The 18,807-nt window shown below is 39.5% G+C and overlaps 1 protein-coding gene across 1 annotated transcript in view; it reads left to right on the top strand.

Moving 5' to 3' along the window:
• IFTAP (intraflagellar transport associated protein) overlaps positions 1–17,168 on the top strand; it is a 42,162-nt gene extending 24,994 nt beyond the window's left edge. Inside the window, exons 6-8 of the mRNA XM_084263926.1 lie at positions 1,845–1,899; positions 8,713–8,840; positions 16,884–17,168. Of these exons, the coding sequence (XP_084120052.1) occupies positions 1,845–1,899; positions 8,713–8,840; positions 16,884–17,036 (336 nt within the window). The 3' untranslated portion in view covers positions 17,037–17,168. The remainder of the gene's footprint in view (positions 1–1,844; positions 1,900–8,712; positions 8,841–16,883) is intronic.
• Positions 17,169–18,807: the final 1,639 nt, after the last annotated feature.

Raw genomic sequence — 18,807 nt, 5'->3', positions numbered from 1 at the left:
GTATGTACTTTTAAAGTGTAAAGGTTATGTTAGTGTGGATGAGAATGGTGTCAGATCAGCTTGGAGAAAAATATCTAAGAGCAGCTCTGATTACTGCATGGAAACACAAAGACTATCCAGAGCATACGGTCAATAGTTCATGAACACTATTTGCACATAGGCTGGGAAAGGCATATATTCACTGCTACCTGACATGAGCCTTTTCTTGTGCTAAAAGTCTTTTCTTGTGCTATATTTTAGATAGTTTATACTGTTTTGAGGGGACATCAGCCTGATAAAACAGTAGTGAAATGTCCTGGATGAAGTACTAAAAATTTAATAATTCTTAGCTTTTTAAATTTCCCTTTCAGTTCACCATTAACATCAAAACAGAAGGCTCAAGCTCTACTTTGCCTACAGCATGTATTGTTTCTGTGCCTTACACAGTGAGCTTGCAAAACTGTGAAGTAACTTATAATGTATCTCTTTCCTATGAAAATATTTTCCTTTTCCATCTTCTCACTAGGTTCCTGAAAAAGTTGCTGTACAGCTGGAGCTTCTTTCCCATCCCTGTAGTTGATATGCAGTGATTTTTGGCAGCAATTCATTTCCTATACTTAAAAATACTTCCTTTAGGTTACACATTTGAAAGAAAATTAGCATGTTGGAAAAATGCAGGGAAGAATGAAGATGACAATGTAATGTGTTTCTGCTTTGCTCTACATTGTACTATAAGAAATGAAGTGGAAGCCTTTGACACCATTTCTCAGCATTCTGACTGAGAAACTGTCTGCCACAGGCCTTGACAGGTGGACCCTCAGCTGGATTAAAAACTGGCTGGATGGACGGGCCCAAAGGGTGGTGGTGAATGGAACCAAATCCAGCTGGAGGTCCTGGGTCCAGTCTTATTCAACATCTTTATTAATGACCTTGATGAAGGGACTGAATGCTCCATCACTAAGTTTGCAGATGACACTAAACTAGGAGGAAGTGTTGATCTGCCTGAGGGTAGGAAGGCTCTTCAGAGGGATCTGAACAGACTGGACCAGTCTGGCTGAGACCAGTGGGATGAAGTTTAACGTGGCCAAGTGTAGAGTGCTGCACATGGGACATAACAACCCCACGCAGCACTACAGACTTGGGGGAGACTGGCTGGAGAGCTGTCAGAAAGAGAAGGACCTGGGGGTGTTGGGTGACTGCAGGCTGAATATGAGCCAGCAGTGTGCCCAGGTGGCCAGGAAAGCCAATGGCATCCTGGTTTGTATCAGAAATAGTGTGGCCAGTAGGTCTGTGGAGGTGATTGTGCCCCTGTACTCGGCATTGGTGAGGCTGCACCTTGAGTACTGTGTCCAGTTCTGGGCTCCTCACCATAAGAAGGGCATTGAGGTCCTGGAGCGAGTGCAGAGAAGGGCAACCAGGCTGGGGAAGGGGTTGGAGGGCAAATCCTATGAGGAGCAGCTGAGGGAGCTGGTGAGGTTTAGCTTGGAGAAGAGGAAGCTGAGGAGAGACATTATCACCACCTACAACTACCTGAAGGGAGGTGGTAGAGAGGTGGGTGGTGGTCTTTTCAGTGAGGTGACAGGAGATAGGACAAGGGAAAACGGCCTCAAGCTGTGCCAGGGCAGGGACAGATAGGACACTAGCAAAAAAATTTTTACTGAAAGAGTTGTCAGGGCCTGGCACAGGCTGCCCAGGGAGGTGGTTGAGTCACCTTCCCTGGATGTGTTCAAAAAAAGGGTTGATGAGGTACTTAAGGATATGGTTTAGCATAGGATGGGAATGGTTGGACTTGATCTTCAAAGGTCTTTTCCAACCTTGTGATTCTGTGTTTTAATCTGTTGTCCAATGTGGGTTTTTTATGGCAGGTGGACAAGTACTTAGAGTTGGAAGATATGGACACAGATGAAGAGACATGCAGTGGTAGGTTCATCACACTTCATATTCTCTATCATGGTCTGTCTTTAGATGCAAGTGTATCAATGTTAAGGCACCATTTCTTCTATAAAAAAAGATGTTCTTCCTCAGTTCTTCTATTGCTAGAAAATTCCCCCGATTGCCCAGATTACCTTAATCAAGCTACTCATTTCCTCACTCTAAGAGGTAAAGAGATAATGAATCATAAGGAATATTTGTGTCCTGGTGAGCAGTTATTTTTTCCCCAGTATTTTTCAGAATTATAAACCACTACTTGTTAGCAACATTTCCACACTTTTCTGTGCTTCTGTTTTGTATGGAAATATTTTGCTTTCAGAAGTTTCTCCACAAATATTGGGTGGTGAGAGTTCTATGAAGTGGAAGTATTTAATGAAAAAGCTGTTGCTACCTATTAAATGGGCTTAAAATAGATGAGACTGATTCTGAACTTAATGAACTACTTTAAGTATTTCAGTTATGAACACTTGAATTGTGTTGAACGGTTCCATACATCTGTAATAACGACTCTTCCATCTCTAAAACAAATAGAAACCTAGTGTGCATAGTTACTTCTCTAACATAGGTGCTTGTGTTCTTTATTACCACCAGAGTTGAAAGCCTTTTTATGATTAAATATATTTTCCTCATCTCTATGTGTGACTGCACAGAGAAACAGAGCCACACAGATTAAGGGATTTTCTTAAGGTCACTAAAAGAAGCTGTTAGAGCAGGACTTTGGTCCTCCGGTCCGTGATTATTGCCATTGATTATTATGTCTAATCAGTTAAAGATTTGATTAGTCTTTCCTTTTTGTATTTGCAGAATTCCAATGAAGTCAGAGGGCTTAGAGACTTTCAGTTGTTGCATATTTGGAGCTTGGCTATAAGACAGAAGACAGTAATAAACCAACATAAGATAGGTTTGCAGCAAATATTCTTTCTCCAACCTGGGCATTTCAGGAAGGGGGGAGTAAGATAGCAGTGCTGTATCAGGTACAGCCATCAAAGTCTTCTTTTGAGTGCAGTATTCCTGTGTGCCCACTTTTCACATTGTGTTTATGTCCTAAATTCCAGTAATAGTATTAAAAAAAGCTGAGGCTTACTGCTGGAAACTGAAACCCACATTTCATTTGTATCATAAGGATTTGAGAATTGTCCATATCTAGTTCATGGCAGTAGTGTTAGGTATCTGTCGTTCAAAACAGGCCTTAAAATGGATAATGAGACACAAGCCCAACGCTAAAATAACAAGCAGGGCAGGGAGGAAAGAAGAGCTCTGCCAGAGCTTGGGGACATCTTGCCACTTTCTGGACCGTGCCAGACCTTGCCTGTCTCCCAGGCTTTTCAGCAGTTTCTATATATTTGTGTGTGTGCAAGAGTAAATGTTAATCACATACATCTAGAAAGCTTAGTAAAACAGACTGCATTTCAATAAGATGAGAGTGACAAAAATTATCTGCTTATCCTGTCTGAATAGCACTTTATGCAAGCCACACAGAGCGGCAGAATCACCTCCCTTGCCTTTCTGGACATGCTGGTTTTGGTGCAGCCCAATATACAGTTGGCTTTCTGGGCTGCAAGCCTTCATTGCTGTTTTATGTTGAGCTTTACATAAATCAGCACTCCCAAGCCCTTCTCCTGAGGGCACTCTCAATCCATTCTCCACCCAGCTTGTAGTTGTGCTTGGGATTGTGCCAACCCATGTGCAGGACCTTGTGCTTGGCCTTGTTGAACTTCACACAGTTCACATGTGTGAACCTCAGTCACCTCTCAATCCTGTCAAGATCCCCTTGGGATCTTCCCTCCAATGTGTCAACTGCACCACACAACTTGGTGTCCTTGGCAGACTTGCTGAGGGTGCACTTGATCCTACTGTCTGTAACACTGACAAAGATGTTAACCAGTGCCAGTCTCAAAACTGATGCCTGAGGAATGCCACCTGTCACTGGTCTCCACTTGGACATTGAGCCATTGACCACAACTTTTTGAGTGCAGCTGTCCAGCTAATTCCTTATGTCCACCTGTCAAATCCATGTCTCTCCAATTTAGAGACAAGGATATCATGCAGGACAGTGTCAAATGCTTTGCACAAGTCCTGTCAACCCCTAAGGAATCAAGAGTGCTCATGAAGAACATGAAGCATTTATGTTTTATAACATAGAAACACTGCATAGCCAGAACTAATTATTTGTTCTAAACTCTGAAAGGAAGGTGAACGGCATCCAAATTTGTGTTTGGGAAACCCACAGCTGGGGTCTTGCCCATTTTTTTCTTCAGTTGAGATAATAGCTGAGTGAAAATGAGAAGTTTTTCTCTTGACTCCTGGCTTAAAGTTTGATAGTTGTTTTACATGTGAAAACTCACCTGATAAGCTTCATAGTAAGAGAAATATAATCTTACTCCTGTTGAAACCATGGCAACAAAATGCAAAATAAAATATAAAATTGCATCTCTTCTATTGTTTAGAATAATAGAGCAATATAAAGTAATATCCCTGTTGACCACCCTAATAAAGGATTAATTCTGAAGAACTCCAGTTAGTTTGTAAGTGAGGCAAAGTGTGACACAAATTTGAGAGATGTTCTTTGGATGGTCTTTTTAAATGCTGCCACCTGTATGTCAGAACATATGATACATTTAAGACCTCATATTGGCAAAACAAGCTAGGACACCTAATGAGAAATGTCATACCTTGGAAATAGAGCTTTTATCTCTAGATGTTATTGGCAACAGTCCAGTATCTCTGTACCTCGTTTAACTTGAAAGGACAGATCAGTAAGCAACTGTACATCAGTACAGTGAATACTTACACTTAAGCAGAAGTGGCTCAAAGTTGACAGTGTGAAAAGCATGATAGAAAATAGGTGTTAAAATGTCCCATCTAAATCAATGCTTTTGAGGAGATGTCCTGGAAGAATCATTCTAGTGGGGTGGTTTTCCTTTTTTTTCCCCTCCCCTCTCCTTTTTTTTTTTTTCCCCTTCCCAGCTCACTGTGGTGAGTCCAATGTCTTTCAAGGTGTGAATGCAGACAGCTGCTTCTTAAAACAAACAAAACAATAGATTTGGCCTGTATGCAAATTCCTTGTAGCTGTTTTCCTTTGACAGCAGTGAGCTGAAAACCAGGGCACTGCTCTGCATTGTGGGGCTTTGGCACAGTAAACCATGATTGGCAAAGTGAAATTGCTGCCCTAAAGCATAGCTTTAATGCATTGTGTAGAGACAGCATGTGTAGGGTGGACTGTTTAATCGCTCTTTTTCACGGAATTTAATCTGTAACTCTAAGTAGCTTAAGGCAACAATAGAGATGATCAGGCTTTCTCCAGGGATGGATGGAGAATGCCTAGCTCCTATGTTTGGGCAACAGAATTTCTCTCCAGGACTGGTGACAAATCAATTCCTGCAGGGCTCAGAGGATAGTTATGCAATAATAGGTCATACTTGTATAAAGTATAAAATATGTAAAAGCATGTCTAGAGACCTTGAGTATGTTACTTTTTAAATGCAAGATAAAATTAGAATAGGAACAATTAAATGTATGATTGAGGCTGCACAGGCAAGAATATCAGAGACTTATCCTAATCTAGCTTGGAGCTCTGAGGTAAATTTGTATTTCAAAGTCCCAGTTTTCTGTAACCCACTGAGGTTGAGGAGAACCCAAGCGACTCAGATGCTTTGAAGCTGAGGCCAAGCATAATTGTTTCGTTATTTAAATAATTCTTTAGGAAAATTATATCAATATCTGTTATTTTCCTTATGATGTATATTTTGTACCAACATACCCAGGTTGAAGAGGAGGATTCAGAGTTAAATTACATGGATTTTTTCAAGTATGCCCCCCCCCGCCTAAGCTGGTGTATGTCTTTTTCTCCTTCAGTCTTTATGATCCATTTAGCAGTGCCTCAAGATAATTTCACACTAGGTAATTCTTCAGACCTAACAGCCTGAAGCCTGAGAATCAGAGAAGACAGCAAAATTTAGCTTTTAGGCTTTTTTCATTATCACCACCTCCCTCCTCAGCGCTCCATCAGCAGCGTTTTCGTGAAATGTAGTGTCTGAAAGTGGTAAAACCTGTGTTAGTTTGAGCATCATTAGGCTACAATAAAGCTAAAGATTTAGGCAAGACTTTGAACTTCACTCTTCAAAGTTCAAATCAAGTTTGTGCCAATAGATTCTTTTTTTTTTTCTACAGGTACAATTAATTTCAGTAGTACATAATGAGCAAAAAAACCCCAACTCAGCATTGTTCATAGATTTAGGAATTGCTTTCTGTGAGACTATCGTGTGGGGGAGGGAAAGGAGGAGAAAACAATTCATCAAATACACCCTCATTGAAGTATGGTGGACTTGAGTAGAATCAATGGAGTTCACTGTCACATCATCCAGTTGATTATTTGTGGTATGAGGAGAAATGCATTTCAAAATATCTTATCAGATTTTTGATTTCACTGCCTGCTTAGTTATCTGTCTATAGTGCTGTTGGCAGTATCAAAGGCTTTCCTGTTGCTAATTAATCATCTCCACAGAGAACATAATTAGAGCTTAATTAGCATCATCATCCGCTAGTACTGTAGCATCAGCCTAAACCAGCTGTGAAGTACTGGCTACAACTTAGAATAGTCTAAGGTTCTTTTGGGAGGTCCCACTGAGAAGGAGGACTGTCAAAACTCCCTAATTTTTCCTCTCTGAAGGAGTTTCTTGATTGGCCAATATTGGGGAAAGCAGCATTTACCCATTAGGCTTCCATGCCCTGTAATGCAGCCAGGATGGGGCGATGGGGCTCATTTCTGGAATATCTACTGACAAACAAAGGTTGATTACCCCATTCTTATGGGGTGATTGAAAAGAATTTGAAACCTTTTTTTTATTGCATTACTAACGAGCCTTAAAATAGTGGAATTGACATTCTGAGTATGACAGGCGCTTCTTGCTAAAAGCAAAAATAAATTTCCTTCTGTTGTCCTAATTTTTAAGAGTTGTCTTTCTGAGCCGCTGCCAGACGGTTGTGTAACAGCGCTTCCTCCTCATGTTCTCTCTACAGATTGGTCTGTTGGGGTGGGAAAGCTTCGTAGTACAGAAATAATCAGTGTTTGTATCAGGAGGTGATACAAAATTCCAAAATTTCCAGTGTGTGTGAAGACACAGCAATATATACCTGTGGACTGCACTGTTCTTTTCAGGAAGCTTGCTTATATAACTGATGCAGAAATAGATCAGATGTCCTGCTGAGACCGAGTACCGAAAGTATATAGATGACTAGACATAGATATAAGCAACCAAGAGAATGGGGATGAAAACTGGAAATGCTAATTTATATGTGAATCGTGGTCCAAAAGACAAAAATTCAGGAACGAGATACCCAATGGCATGAATTCAGCTCTTGTTAAAGAACGTTCTGCTGTATCCAAAGCCCTGCTGGTTTTGAAATGGTGCACAATTCCCAGAAGAAAACTAAATGAAGTATTTGAACATGGATAAGTCCCAGCTAGGAAGCCATTAGTTTCAAATGCAGATTTACAGGAGAATGAGATTTGTAGCTCCACTACTTGTAAAAGAGTGCAGGTAGAGATAAATCACCACTTCTTCCTTTTCACCTTGGATCTATGTACCCTCTTGTTGCTTCAATGAACTAACATTTAAGAAATGCTTTGAAAACATATTCTGAGATTTCAAGAGCAAATCAAGCTACTAAAATGTAGTATAAAGCTGTAATGAAACTTATGTATCAGCCAGAAAAAAATAGTAGGTAGATTCACATAATCCTTTGACTAAGTTGCAAGACATATGGTCCTAAGTTCCTTCATAAAAACATTACTGAGACAAGATGGACACATCTGTGCTGTAGCAGAACTGAGATTTGATTCATGTTAAAAGGTATTTCTAAACCTAAAGCGTATCCTTCTGAGCTGTCATAGAAAACAAACTCACTCTTCCCACTATGAATGTTTTGCTGAAGTATGTAGAGGAAAGAAAATTCAGAAACCCTCTGCATTTGATCAAATCCTGCCTGTGTGGAGAGGTTACAGGTTCCTGTGTCTTGGATATAGGTAAGTCCTCTCAAGTACCTGTTCTTAGAAAGCTCAGAGAGGATCAAACATCTGTTAAAAGATCATATAATCACAGAGTTGAGAGGGACCTGTAAGGATTATTGAGTCCATCTCCTGGCTTCACACAGGGCCAGCCAAGTCAGACTATGTGACTTGAGTGCATCTTCTAGATTCTTCCTGGACAGATCCTTGGACAGGAGAGTCACTTGGCACTGTAATGGGGAATATTAGTACTTCTACCAGGTATTTCTACTTAACCTTTTGGGACAGTCATGTTAAGATGCTTTGTAAAGATTCTTCCTATCCCATGTACAGGTGGTGAAACTCTAGCAGAAGAGAGTTGAGACTGCCCAGCTAATCAGTATCAAGGCCAGGGTTCAGTCTGGTGTTTTGTAACTCCTGCTGTAGACATCTCTGCTCAGGACTGACCTTCCTTTGTTACAAAAGAGACTAATCTAATCCCAGGTGTTCTCTGTGTTCAGGAGCATCTACATCAGATTTTTAATTAACTGTCCTATGAGAAAGAGAAGCCACCTGTCTACTTTCAACAAAGTTTGAGTTTTCTTTAAGGTATTTTATTGTCTAGATTTTAGCTCAGGACTGCATGAATCTGTTTTAAAGATAGCTGTCTATATCATACATTATGCAACAATAAATACAGCACACTTTGACTATTGAGCTTCCACATGTGTCTGGGAACTACAGAATTTTACACAGGATTTTGCTAATTTATACATCGAATGGAATGGTAAAGTTGACTAATTTTTATTCAACAGGGTCATTAGTTCTCCCAGGAGAGGTGGAAGAGACAGTGACTCATTGTACACCCATTTTTGATAAGCCTGTTCAACTGAAGTTCAGGACCTTGTCAGTTCCACAGCCATCAGACAGCAAAGCCCAAGAGGTATGAGGTCAGATTGATTTATTTAAACACTGGGGGTTTGGGGTGAGTTTTTTTTACCTATTGGCTTCTAACGTTATTTTCACAAGAACAAAGAGGTATAGATGGAGTGGATGGAACTGCTATGAATTAACAAATCACATTATTAATTGTTAAATTATTAATGAAACCTTAACTACATTAAGATAAACACTCTAATAGAAAGGTACTATTAACCTTGTAGTAACACAGTGCTACTATATAATCGTGTATCTTCAAAATGTGTACTTCAGTGCTTCAAGCAGTGTGTGGGCTTCTTAATATTTAATTAGCGTAACTCAGAATGTTAAAGTAAACTTTCACTCTTCACAACCTTTTAAAAATCATCACTTATGTAGAATGATGGCCCATTTCATTTTCTAGTGATGTCATGATCTTAGATCCTGCAGTTCTCATTGGGCTGAGTACAGGAACGGTCTTCTGCAACAGGGAGGTAGAGAATGATTGCTTTAACCTGACATTTAAAAGAAGAAAGGAGTTTAGAATATATTGTGATAAGAATTGAGATTTTTCCTCTTGGAAAGGAGAAGTAGCAAGACACTGCTGAGGATGTGCATTGCCTCTGTCTGGTATGGAGAGATTTGCATTATGGAGTCTGAGTCTTTTAATCAGACACAATCAATACAAGCTTTAATTTAGAATTCAGAATTTCAGTTCTTTTGAAACTGGAACAGAAGGTATGGATTGCTCACAGGCTTATTTGAAGTCATTAAGCTTCCTATTCAAATAGTTGGTGTGTAAGCATTAACTTTTGGGAATGTTACTGTTGCAGAGGATTCTTCACCATGCTTTCCCCCTGCCTTATCATTGCAATAGAAGCTGAAGTTAGCTTCTGGCTAAAATGGGCCATTTTTGATAGTTTCATATGCTTTTTGATGTCCCATGAGGCTTAAATCAAGTTTATAAATGATGTGTGACCAGTGAAGCATTGATGTTTTGGCAGTGCATATGGTGCCTCCTTTTCTGAACTCAACTGTGTTTAGTTCTTTGCAATAAATTCTTTACTATAAGGAACAAGTCTGCTTTGGGAAAGAGTAAATGTTCTGAAATGACCTTTCAAGCTTTGATACCCACTGTTCTGAGAATAAAAATACTCACATTTTTCCCTAGGGATTGACATAATTCAATGGGGTTTTTTTGCCTTGAGAAATACCCATTGGCACACAGAAAAACACTCTAGAATGAGGTTTTACAGTTTTCTCATTTGATAACATTTGTATAAAACCAAAGAAGGAGGGTTTTAGCAGCCTGCAGTGTTCATAAAGGATTTCATGTGACTGTTTAAACTATAATTCATGAAAAATAGATGAAGATCCCACTGCATGCAAAATTCATTTCCATTTGAGGAAAAGTTGGGTTATGAAAGAGAAACTGAGTATTATTACATTGGTTAAGGGTTGCTGCATTTTTCAAGAAGAAAGACTTAGGATTTTCACAACTGTTTGGTTGGTGCCAGGCTACTCCAGATGAAGGCAGTCTTTCTCCTAAATTATACATGTATTTGTGCCTTCATTTTGATATTTTAACTGTGGCCTGATTTTTAAAAGTGTCAAGACTGAACAGGTTCATTTTAAACCTCCTCGATGCTTCGAACTGTCATTACCTTGAAAATTGTCTTGCCTTGCGTTGTGGCAGTATTTTTCCAGCAATAGAATCACAGGATAATTTAGGTTGGAAGAAACTTTTAAGATCATTGAGTTCAACCATTAATCTAACACATTAACTTGTGTGGCATCACTTCGGCAAACCTCCAGTCAACTGGGACCTCCCTGGTTTAGTCAGGACTGCTGATAAATGATGGACAGTGGCTTAGGAAGCACTTAGACCAGCTCCTTCAGTACCCTGGGGAGGATTCATCCAGCCCCATAGATCTCTGTGTGTGTCTAAGTAGTGAAGCAGGTTGCTAACCATTTTCCCTTGGATTATGGGAGCTTCAGTCTTTTCATAAATCATAGAATCATAGAATGGTCTGTGTTGGAAGGGACCCCAAGGATCACAGAGCTCCAGCCCCCCTGCCACAGGCAGGGCCACCAACCTCCAGGCTTGGAGCTACACAAGGTTGCCCAGGGCCCCATCCAACCTGGCCTTGAACACCCCCAGGGATGGGGCACCCACCCCTTCACTGGGCAGCCCGTTCCAGCACCTCACCACTCTCTCTGTAAAAAGTTTTCCCCTCATATCTAATCTAAACCTCCCCTCCTTTAGCTTCAATCCATCCCCCTTGTCCTGCCATTATCTACCCTTTTAAAAAGCTGATTCCCCTCCTGTTTCTCTGCTCCCTTCAGGCACTGGAAGGCTGCAATGAGGCCTGCCCTGCAGCCTTCTCTTCTCCAGGCTGAACAAACCCATCTCCTTCCTCATCCTTTGTTTCCCCCCACACCCAGGAAAGAATGGAGATCCTCCTCAGCCCATCTTTTGTTGCTGATGTGTTTACAGAAGTATTTTTATTGTTTTTTATGACAGAAGCCAGATTAACTTCCAGTTGGACTTTAGCCTTTCTAATTTTCTCCCTGTGTAACTTTGTGACACCTTTGTAATCCTCCTGAGTTGCCTGTCCCTTCTTCTAAATACCATAAACTCTTTTTTTCATTGAGTTCCAGCCAAAACTGTGTGTTAAGAATGGTCTTCCCACAGGCTTGTCTTTCAGCACGTCGGGCTGTCCTCTCCTGCAACTTTTAAGATTTCCTTCTTAAACAATGCCCAGCCTTCCTGGATACCTTTGCTCTTCAGGACTGCCTTCCAAGGGACTCTGTCAATCAGTTTCCTAAACAAACCAAAGTCCGCCCTGCTGGAGACATCCCTGCTTTGAAATGAGACAGTTCTCTGTCCATCAAAACAAGCTTGTGGCTGCCTTGTTGCTTTTCACAGACCGTGGAAAACCATTCCCTATGGATAATAAACAAGCTTAATAGAGCAAAGTAGGATGTCAGAAGTCTGTGCTATGGACATATTGGTGAAGAACTTTATATGTAGGTGTACATCTCTGAACATATTGCTAGGGAAAGTTTAAAAAAAAGCTCTGATAATACTCAGTGTATTACTTGGCTAATTGTTAAAGAACAGCTTGTCTCCCTCAAAATGTCTTCTGTCAAAACGTATGGGGAAGAGTCTTAGTAAATGACACATCAAATTATTGGCATTGTTCAATAGTGTTGCTTCATCTTTCTTCCCAGGTGTTAGACATAAATGTGTTCTTGGATTTCAGTTTTGAGAGTGTAACATACATGTCTCACAGGCCGCTGAACATTGAAACACCATTCATTCCGTGGCTGAAGTACATTATGAAAGAACATTTACCTTCCTTACCCAGATACTTACTCTTTTAGTTCTACTTAACACTTTCTTTCATAAACAATAATATTTATTTTAAATTAACAGTATGTCTTAATGTCTGCTTTCTAGGGTCTGTCTTGATTCTTATTTCCCCCCTGCATACAGACAAGTTCTATCAAATGCATGGTTCCATCCACTCGCTATAAAGATGCATTTGAAGTGGGGTTCTTCTCACCTGTCTAATTTAGTCTTTGTCACCAAGAGGGGCAGATAAGCACCTCCAGAAAGTAAGTAATTCCACTTGCTGTAGGCATTTGTCCTAAGATGTAATATTTCTCTGTCCACAGGCAGAGTTTCAGGCTGACAGTTTTGGCTAATTTACTAGTTTAATCAAGAAGCATAATTTTTATGACTGGGTTTAGGAAAGATGTATTCTACTCTTCCGTTTTCAGGTTTTTGTCTTAAGTTTGAGCATTCAAAAAAGTATTGACCATTTATCAACGGAGTGGCAGCATAGATAGATAGCCTAAAATACAGATTCCATTGAGTTCCTTTGGTTTAAAGTTTTACTGATGGGCCTCAGATGAGGTTTTTTCTTCTAAATTCTGTGCGTAAATGGAACAATAATGAGGAAGAACTCAAAGACAGGATTGACTTAGTGGAGGAAGATGGAAGAGTTACCCTCTCAGAGGCTAATAAAGACACAGAGATTGAGTGACTTGTCCAGAATGATGAAGCAGAAGTAGAAATTGTTCAGGTCTTATTGATTCTAAATCCAGTGCCTGAAGCTCAAGGCAAACTCTTTTTTTTTCTGCCAAATATCCCAGTATGTATTAAGCATATATCACATAATAGCATACATTCCTCCCCCCGACACCACTTTTTACTTATTGTTATTGAACTAGTAACTTTTCCCTTGAGTATACAATGAAATCATTGGTGAGTGTATGTGTATCCTTTATATAATTTGAACATGTGAATCAGAGAGTGCCATAATTACTTAGAAATAAAGGTTTTAGGACAGAGATGAACAGTTCAGTTAACTGAATAATAAAAAGTTGCCAATTATTAATAGACTTTTGGAAGTCTCAACTTTAAAGCATTTTATTTGCAACATGGCTGTGTAAAACAGCCTCTAGCATAATATTTCAGTTATTAATATGAACATTTCATTCTTTTCCTTTTAATTTGGACATTCAGGAACTGTAAATGAAAATTATTATTTCTTCAGAGAGTAAATCACAGGAGCAATCTTAAGCAAACTGGCAGTTCTCTAATAGAGCAAAATTTTATTCCCAGAGAGCTCTCAAAAAGATTTCAATTAGATGATAAATTAGACACCTGAAATTCACATACTACTCTCAGCTTCTTAGGCAAAAATAACAAGATAATAACTTCATCAGTTCCGGAGATTTAGTGTTCTATTGCAAAATACCTTCCTTTTGAAATGGATCAAAATTGCAGTTTGCAGTATAAAAATTTTAGATTGCTTGTCTGCATGAAAGGTTGACGTGAATGGCTTCTTGGGAGAAAAAGCAAAAAAAGAATCCCTAGTGCTTTGAGTACTCGTTTGAGAGATGAAGCACGCTGATAAATATGCAATGTGAATAAACTTTTCAAATGTGCAAGGAGTGGGTAACAGAAAAATTGTTAACAGTGAAGTTGGATATGTTCTACTTTGGCATCTAATTTCAGTTAACTTTTGGGGTCGATTTTTTTTTAAACAATTTTTTTCCTCCTTTTAAAACGTTTCTGGAATGACATGGGGAAGAACAGACTTGTTTTTGTAAAATTTCTAGGAAGGCTTACAGTAATTTAAACTCTTTGCAGCTTAGTTGCCTATAGAAGCTGTAACTAATACTTTTACAACCAAACCAACTGAAAAATATTTGCACCTTGCATCATATTTTAGAAGTGTTTTGTATTTCTGCTAAGATAGGTAGTAATGAACCCTGTTTGCTAGTGCCAGTTCATAGAATCATAGGATATCAACTTGGAAGAGGTCTCAAGGGTCATCTGATCCAAACTTTTTGGGCAAAAGCTCCATCTAGACAAGATGGCTTAGCACCCTACCCAGCCCAATCTTAAAAGGTGTTAAATGTTGGGGAATTCAACTGTTACCCAGGGTTACAATGGCTGATTGTTATTATTGTGAAAAATTTTCCTATAGAATCCAATTGAAATCTCCCCAAGAGTAACTTGTACCCGTTAGCCCTCACCTTTTCCATGTGAAAAGGGGGTCACAGTCTTCTTTCTAGCCACTCTTTAAGTACTGGAACTTAAATGATGAGGTCACCCCTAAGCTGCCTTTTCGCAAGGCTGAACAAGCCCAGTTCAATCAGCCTTTCCTCATATGGCAGGCTTGCCTGTCTTCTGATCACCTCTGTGGCCATTCTCTGGGTCCTCTCCATCCTGTCCCCATCTTTTTTGTATAACGGGGACCAAAACTGAACACAGTATTCCAGGTGTGGCCTGATAAGTGCTGGGTAGAGTTAGGATAATGACTTCTTTATTTCTGCTGGTGACACCTTTGTTGATGCAACCCAGCATCCTGTTGGCTTTCCTTGCTACTGAAGCACACTGTTCACTCATATTGAGCTTGTTGACCACCAGATCCCTTTCCACAGAGCTGCTCTCCAACCAGGCGGATCCCAGTCTGTGCTGCACTCCCCTATTATGTTTTTTCAGGTGTGAGACCTTACAATTTTCCATGTTGAACTTCTTAAGGTTCTTGTTGGCCCATTCTTCCAGCCTATATAGGTCTTCTTGCAGGGTTGCTATCCCTTCTGAAGTGTTGACTTCCCCATTCAGTTTGGTATCATCCACAAACTTCATCAGGGTGCATTTGATCTCATCATTGAGATCACTTATGAAGATTTTAAACAGCATCTGGCACAATATTGATCCCTGGGGGACCCCACTTGTGACAGGTTGCCAGTGTGAAAAAGAGCTGTTTACCACCATCCTCTGCGTGCAGCCTGTCAGCCAGTTCTCAATCCACAGCATGGACTACTTATCCAGACTGTAATGCATCAGTTTCTCTAGGAGGAGGCTGTGGGAAACTGGATTGTTGTTACCCTTACTGGCATGGAATTTTAGGTGGCTTTCTGTGGAAAAGATGAAACTGGACATGAACATGAGTTGACCTCAGCCTTAATGGGAAAGTGAGCTCATGTGCAGGCTTTGTCTCATGTAAACACTTTTGAATGTGCTGTTTATAAAAGCTGATAATGGTTTACCTGGGATATTCTGTAGACCTAAGCAAGATGTATTTGCATGCAGAATGAGGACTGTGTTCTAGACCAAATCTATCTACTAAGTTTGTTTTTTCTCATTTATAAATGTCCATGGTCTGCATCTAGGGTGATTTATATGCTCCTGCATGTAGTGAAGCCAATGTAAGACAGGTCCCTAGAACACTAAGCAATACAGATCATTAATAAAGTTATACAAAACCAGCAAAATATTTCCTGATTAGGCAATATTACAGTTTATTAATAAAAATGTAGGTACTTGGAAGGTACTCGATACTGTATCTGTCAGGTGCCCAGTCATCAGAGAGGAATCTGGCTACCACTTCTCTGATTAGATGGCATTAACTGTGTTAATACAGCTTCTCATAAAACGCTGCCAGAAATTGTGTGGGATGCTTTGCCTTCTAAACTGAGCAGTGACCAAAAGATGCTGAGTGTTTATTCTCCCTTTTAGCAAAACAACTGTGTTCTTAACTTCAAATATGTCAGTAGTCATTGGCTTCATTGAGGTTATGACAGCAGTTTGAAAAAATAATCATGTGCTTAAATGTTTTGCTGATGTGTTACTGAAGCACTTAAATCTTTGAAATAGAGCCCTCAAGGACTTTGTCATGGTTGGAATTTCTAGATGTTTTATATTAACTCCTGGAAGGATAAGGAGCATTCCTGTACAATTTGGGCACTGAAGGTGTAGCTCTGGAATTAATTTTATGTAACTGCTTATCATAAACCTTTTGTGTTATGGCCCCTGCAGTTCCTTATCAGCATGCAGCCTGCCATAGTTATTTGTTTTCATTATTTTATAGGCAGACCATTTGTTCTGGGATGTTTCAATGAGGTGGTACAGAAATGCTATACACTATGTCAGCAAAGCAAATATTGGCAAATGCACTAAGATTCTATGTTCATCACACAAGAAATCCAAACCAGCCACTTGCATATCTCTGAGATGGTGAAAAGAAATTACTAGAGTCTGAAAACTGATTATGTGTAATTTTGCTCACTCCAGGCATTTCATTTGCTGAAACTGTGTTCTGGGAAGTATGTTACATTGGTATCAGATGCATGTAAACCAAAGCTTTATGTGATACTATCTGAGTTCTAAGAATATGGAGTCTGTCTTTGAAATTTAATGTAGCTGTACATAATGCGTCCATATCCCCGCAGCCCTGCTGCTGCAAGTGGCAGCAATGTAATAGATGTGTGCAAGGGAGGTTTTTAGATTCCTTCCCTTGAGCAAAATTAGCTAATGATACTCATTCAGATACAGTACAGTACAAATGGGGCACATTAAATGGCTTAAATTAGGTCAAATTGAATAATTGAATTTATTCTTTTACTTAAAAAGAGCTTAAACAGCTGAGACTGCTAGACTCAGAAAATATAGTTTAATTAAAAATTAATTAGAAGTTTATATTTTGAGCTTCCTTATCATCAGTTGCAGTGATATTGTTTATGTATCTGTTTTTCCTCATTACAGCTACTAGGGGATGATGTTCAACCATTCTCACTTGATGAAGAATTTGATTATGACAATGTGGCACTGACCCCTAAGTTCTCTGAAGCTGAGCTGAAGGCCATTATAGAATTGTCTGAAGAGAAGAAAACGGGGACAGATGTCAAGTCAGCATGAGTTGAAGACTGAGTCAAAGGCATTCTGTGCAGTGCTGTTGAAATAACATTTTTAGGGGGTAAATCTACCTCTGTTGTACCCCTATTTTGTGATTTCATCTATATTGCCAGTAAATCCGTGAGATTTTTTTGTTTGTTTACCAAGGTGCCTTGGAGCCTGAGGTTGTCTTTTCCTGTACCTCCTCCTAGTCCTAATGAAAACACAGAGTAAGAAGATGGTGCTTGCCTAGAGTTGCTTGTATAGTAGCCCTTCACCCAGATAGGAAGTATTTCCATCCTTTTTGTATGTCTGTACACTGATTTACTTAGGCATTTGGATTGGTTATGGAGGGCTATATTTGTCCCTAAACCAAATGGTGTTTATTAAAGTGACCTTTAATATTTTTAGGACCCAGTGCTCAGGTACTTTGTTGTTTTCCAGGTGGTGCAAGGCAGTTGGAAGGATGTTTGAAATGAGAGCCATGAATTCCCTTCTGGAGAGAGACCCTTGCGTGGGGTGAATCCTGTGTTAGCTTAGGCTGGGTATGCTGGAGTAATTGCTCTGTAGGACCAAAACCAACTGCTTGAATTAAGAATAGCACTATAGCACTGTGGCTTCTTGTATTTGGTACTCAGTTCCTGACTAGTGCAGAGCTAGTCCTAAAGCTACCTTTTACCTAATTTTTTTCAGTAATGCAAATAAGAGTTATTTGCAGCTGACAAATCAGTTTATAGACTCTTTCCCTATCATTGTAAGACTTAAATATAATAAGTTACATGTGTGAATATATCTGAGAATATTTGGGTTTAGTCTCTGCTTTTTGGGTTACAACAGTTCTGCAGAGAAAGAAATACTCCTGTTTCAAGTAAACTTTTTGTGTTGATCAAAATTGACGTGGTGTGATTCCTAACAATTAATAACATGAACTGTTACAAAACGCCTTCGGCACAGAGGGGGAAAAAATAGTGAGCTCATCCATTAAAGGGACTGGCACTGAAAGGCTGTCAGACTTTACATTTTGTTACAGCATGGGATTCAAAATACTAGTTTATGGCTTCCAGTCTGCATCACTGAAATACAGTAAACTCTGGAGTTGAGTAAAGGTCACGTAGTATGAATGGGAGAGAGGAGTGTGCGTCTCTGACATAAGGTAGCATGTATTCTTGCTATGAGGTGTTTCAAATTATTTTTTCTTCAACTTACTGTAGAAGCTTTACTGTTGAGACTTGGTTGAACATCATGACACTGAATTGCATTGGTCTTTTTCTGTTGTAACTGCAATAGCTAAAGTTTATTGACCAGCATTTTATCTTTGGCCTGTCTCTGTTATTTCTGAAGTGGGTGATGAATGTGATGAATGTGTGCCTGAGCAGACAGACTCAGAGACCAAACCACTAGTTGTTTAAAGGCTCTGAGTGAAGTTTGTGGCTCCTTGGCTGCTCCATTGTCAGCAGCTCATGAAGGCAAAGAAAGGTTCTTTGGTGCTCCAAAAAAAATTTTCTGGATCAGTAATTTTGTAGACCATAATTACACACCACTGAAATGTGAATGCCATTTATTTTGCAGGAGTGGTATTTAATGGGTATTAATGGATAGAATTTAAGACTGAGGTTAATAAAAACCAGAAAAGAAAGTGGTCTCAGGTAAGATATTTAAGGAGACTGATATAAAACTATGCTGTATAGAAAAACTGGTCTGTATAGGACCTTGATGGCATTAGGTAATGACAAATTTATTTTGAACACCTGCATTCAAAAGGGCCTGTGCTGTACTTAAAACAGTTTTTGATGTA

Source organism: Gallinula chloropus (assembly GCF_964237585.1).
Source record: "Gallinula chloropus genome assembly, chromosome: 4".
Lineage (NCBI taxonomy): Eukaryota > Metazoa > Chordata > Aves > Gruiformes > Rallidae > Gallinula > Gallinula chloropus.
Note: the sequence above shows the minus strand (reverse complement) of the source record. Positions and strands in the feature narration are given on the sequence as shown.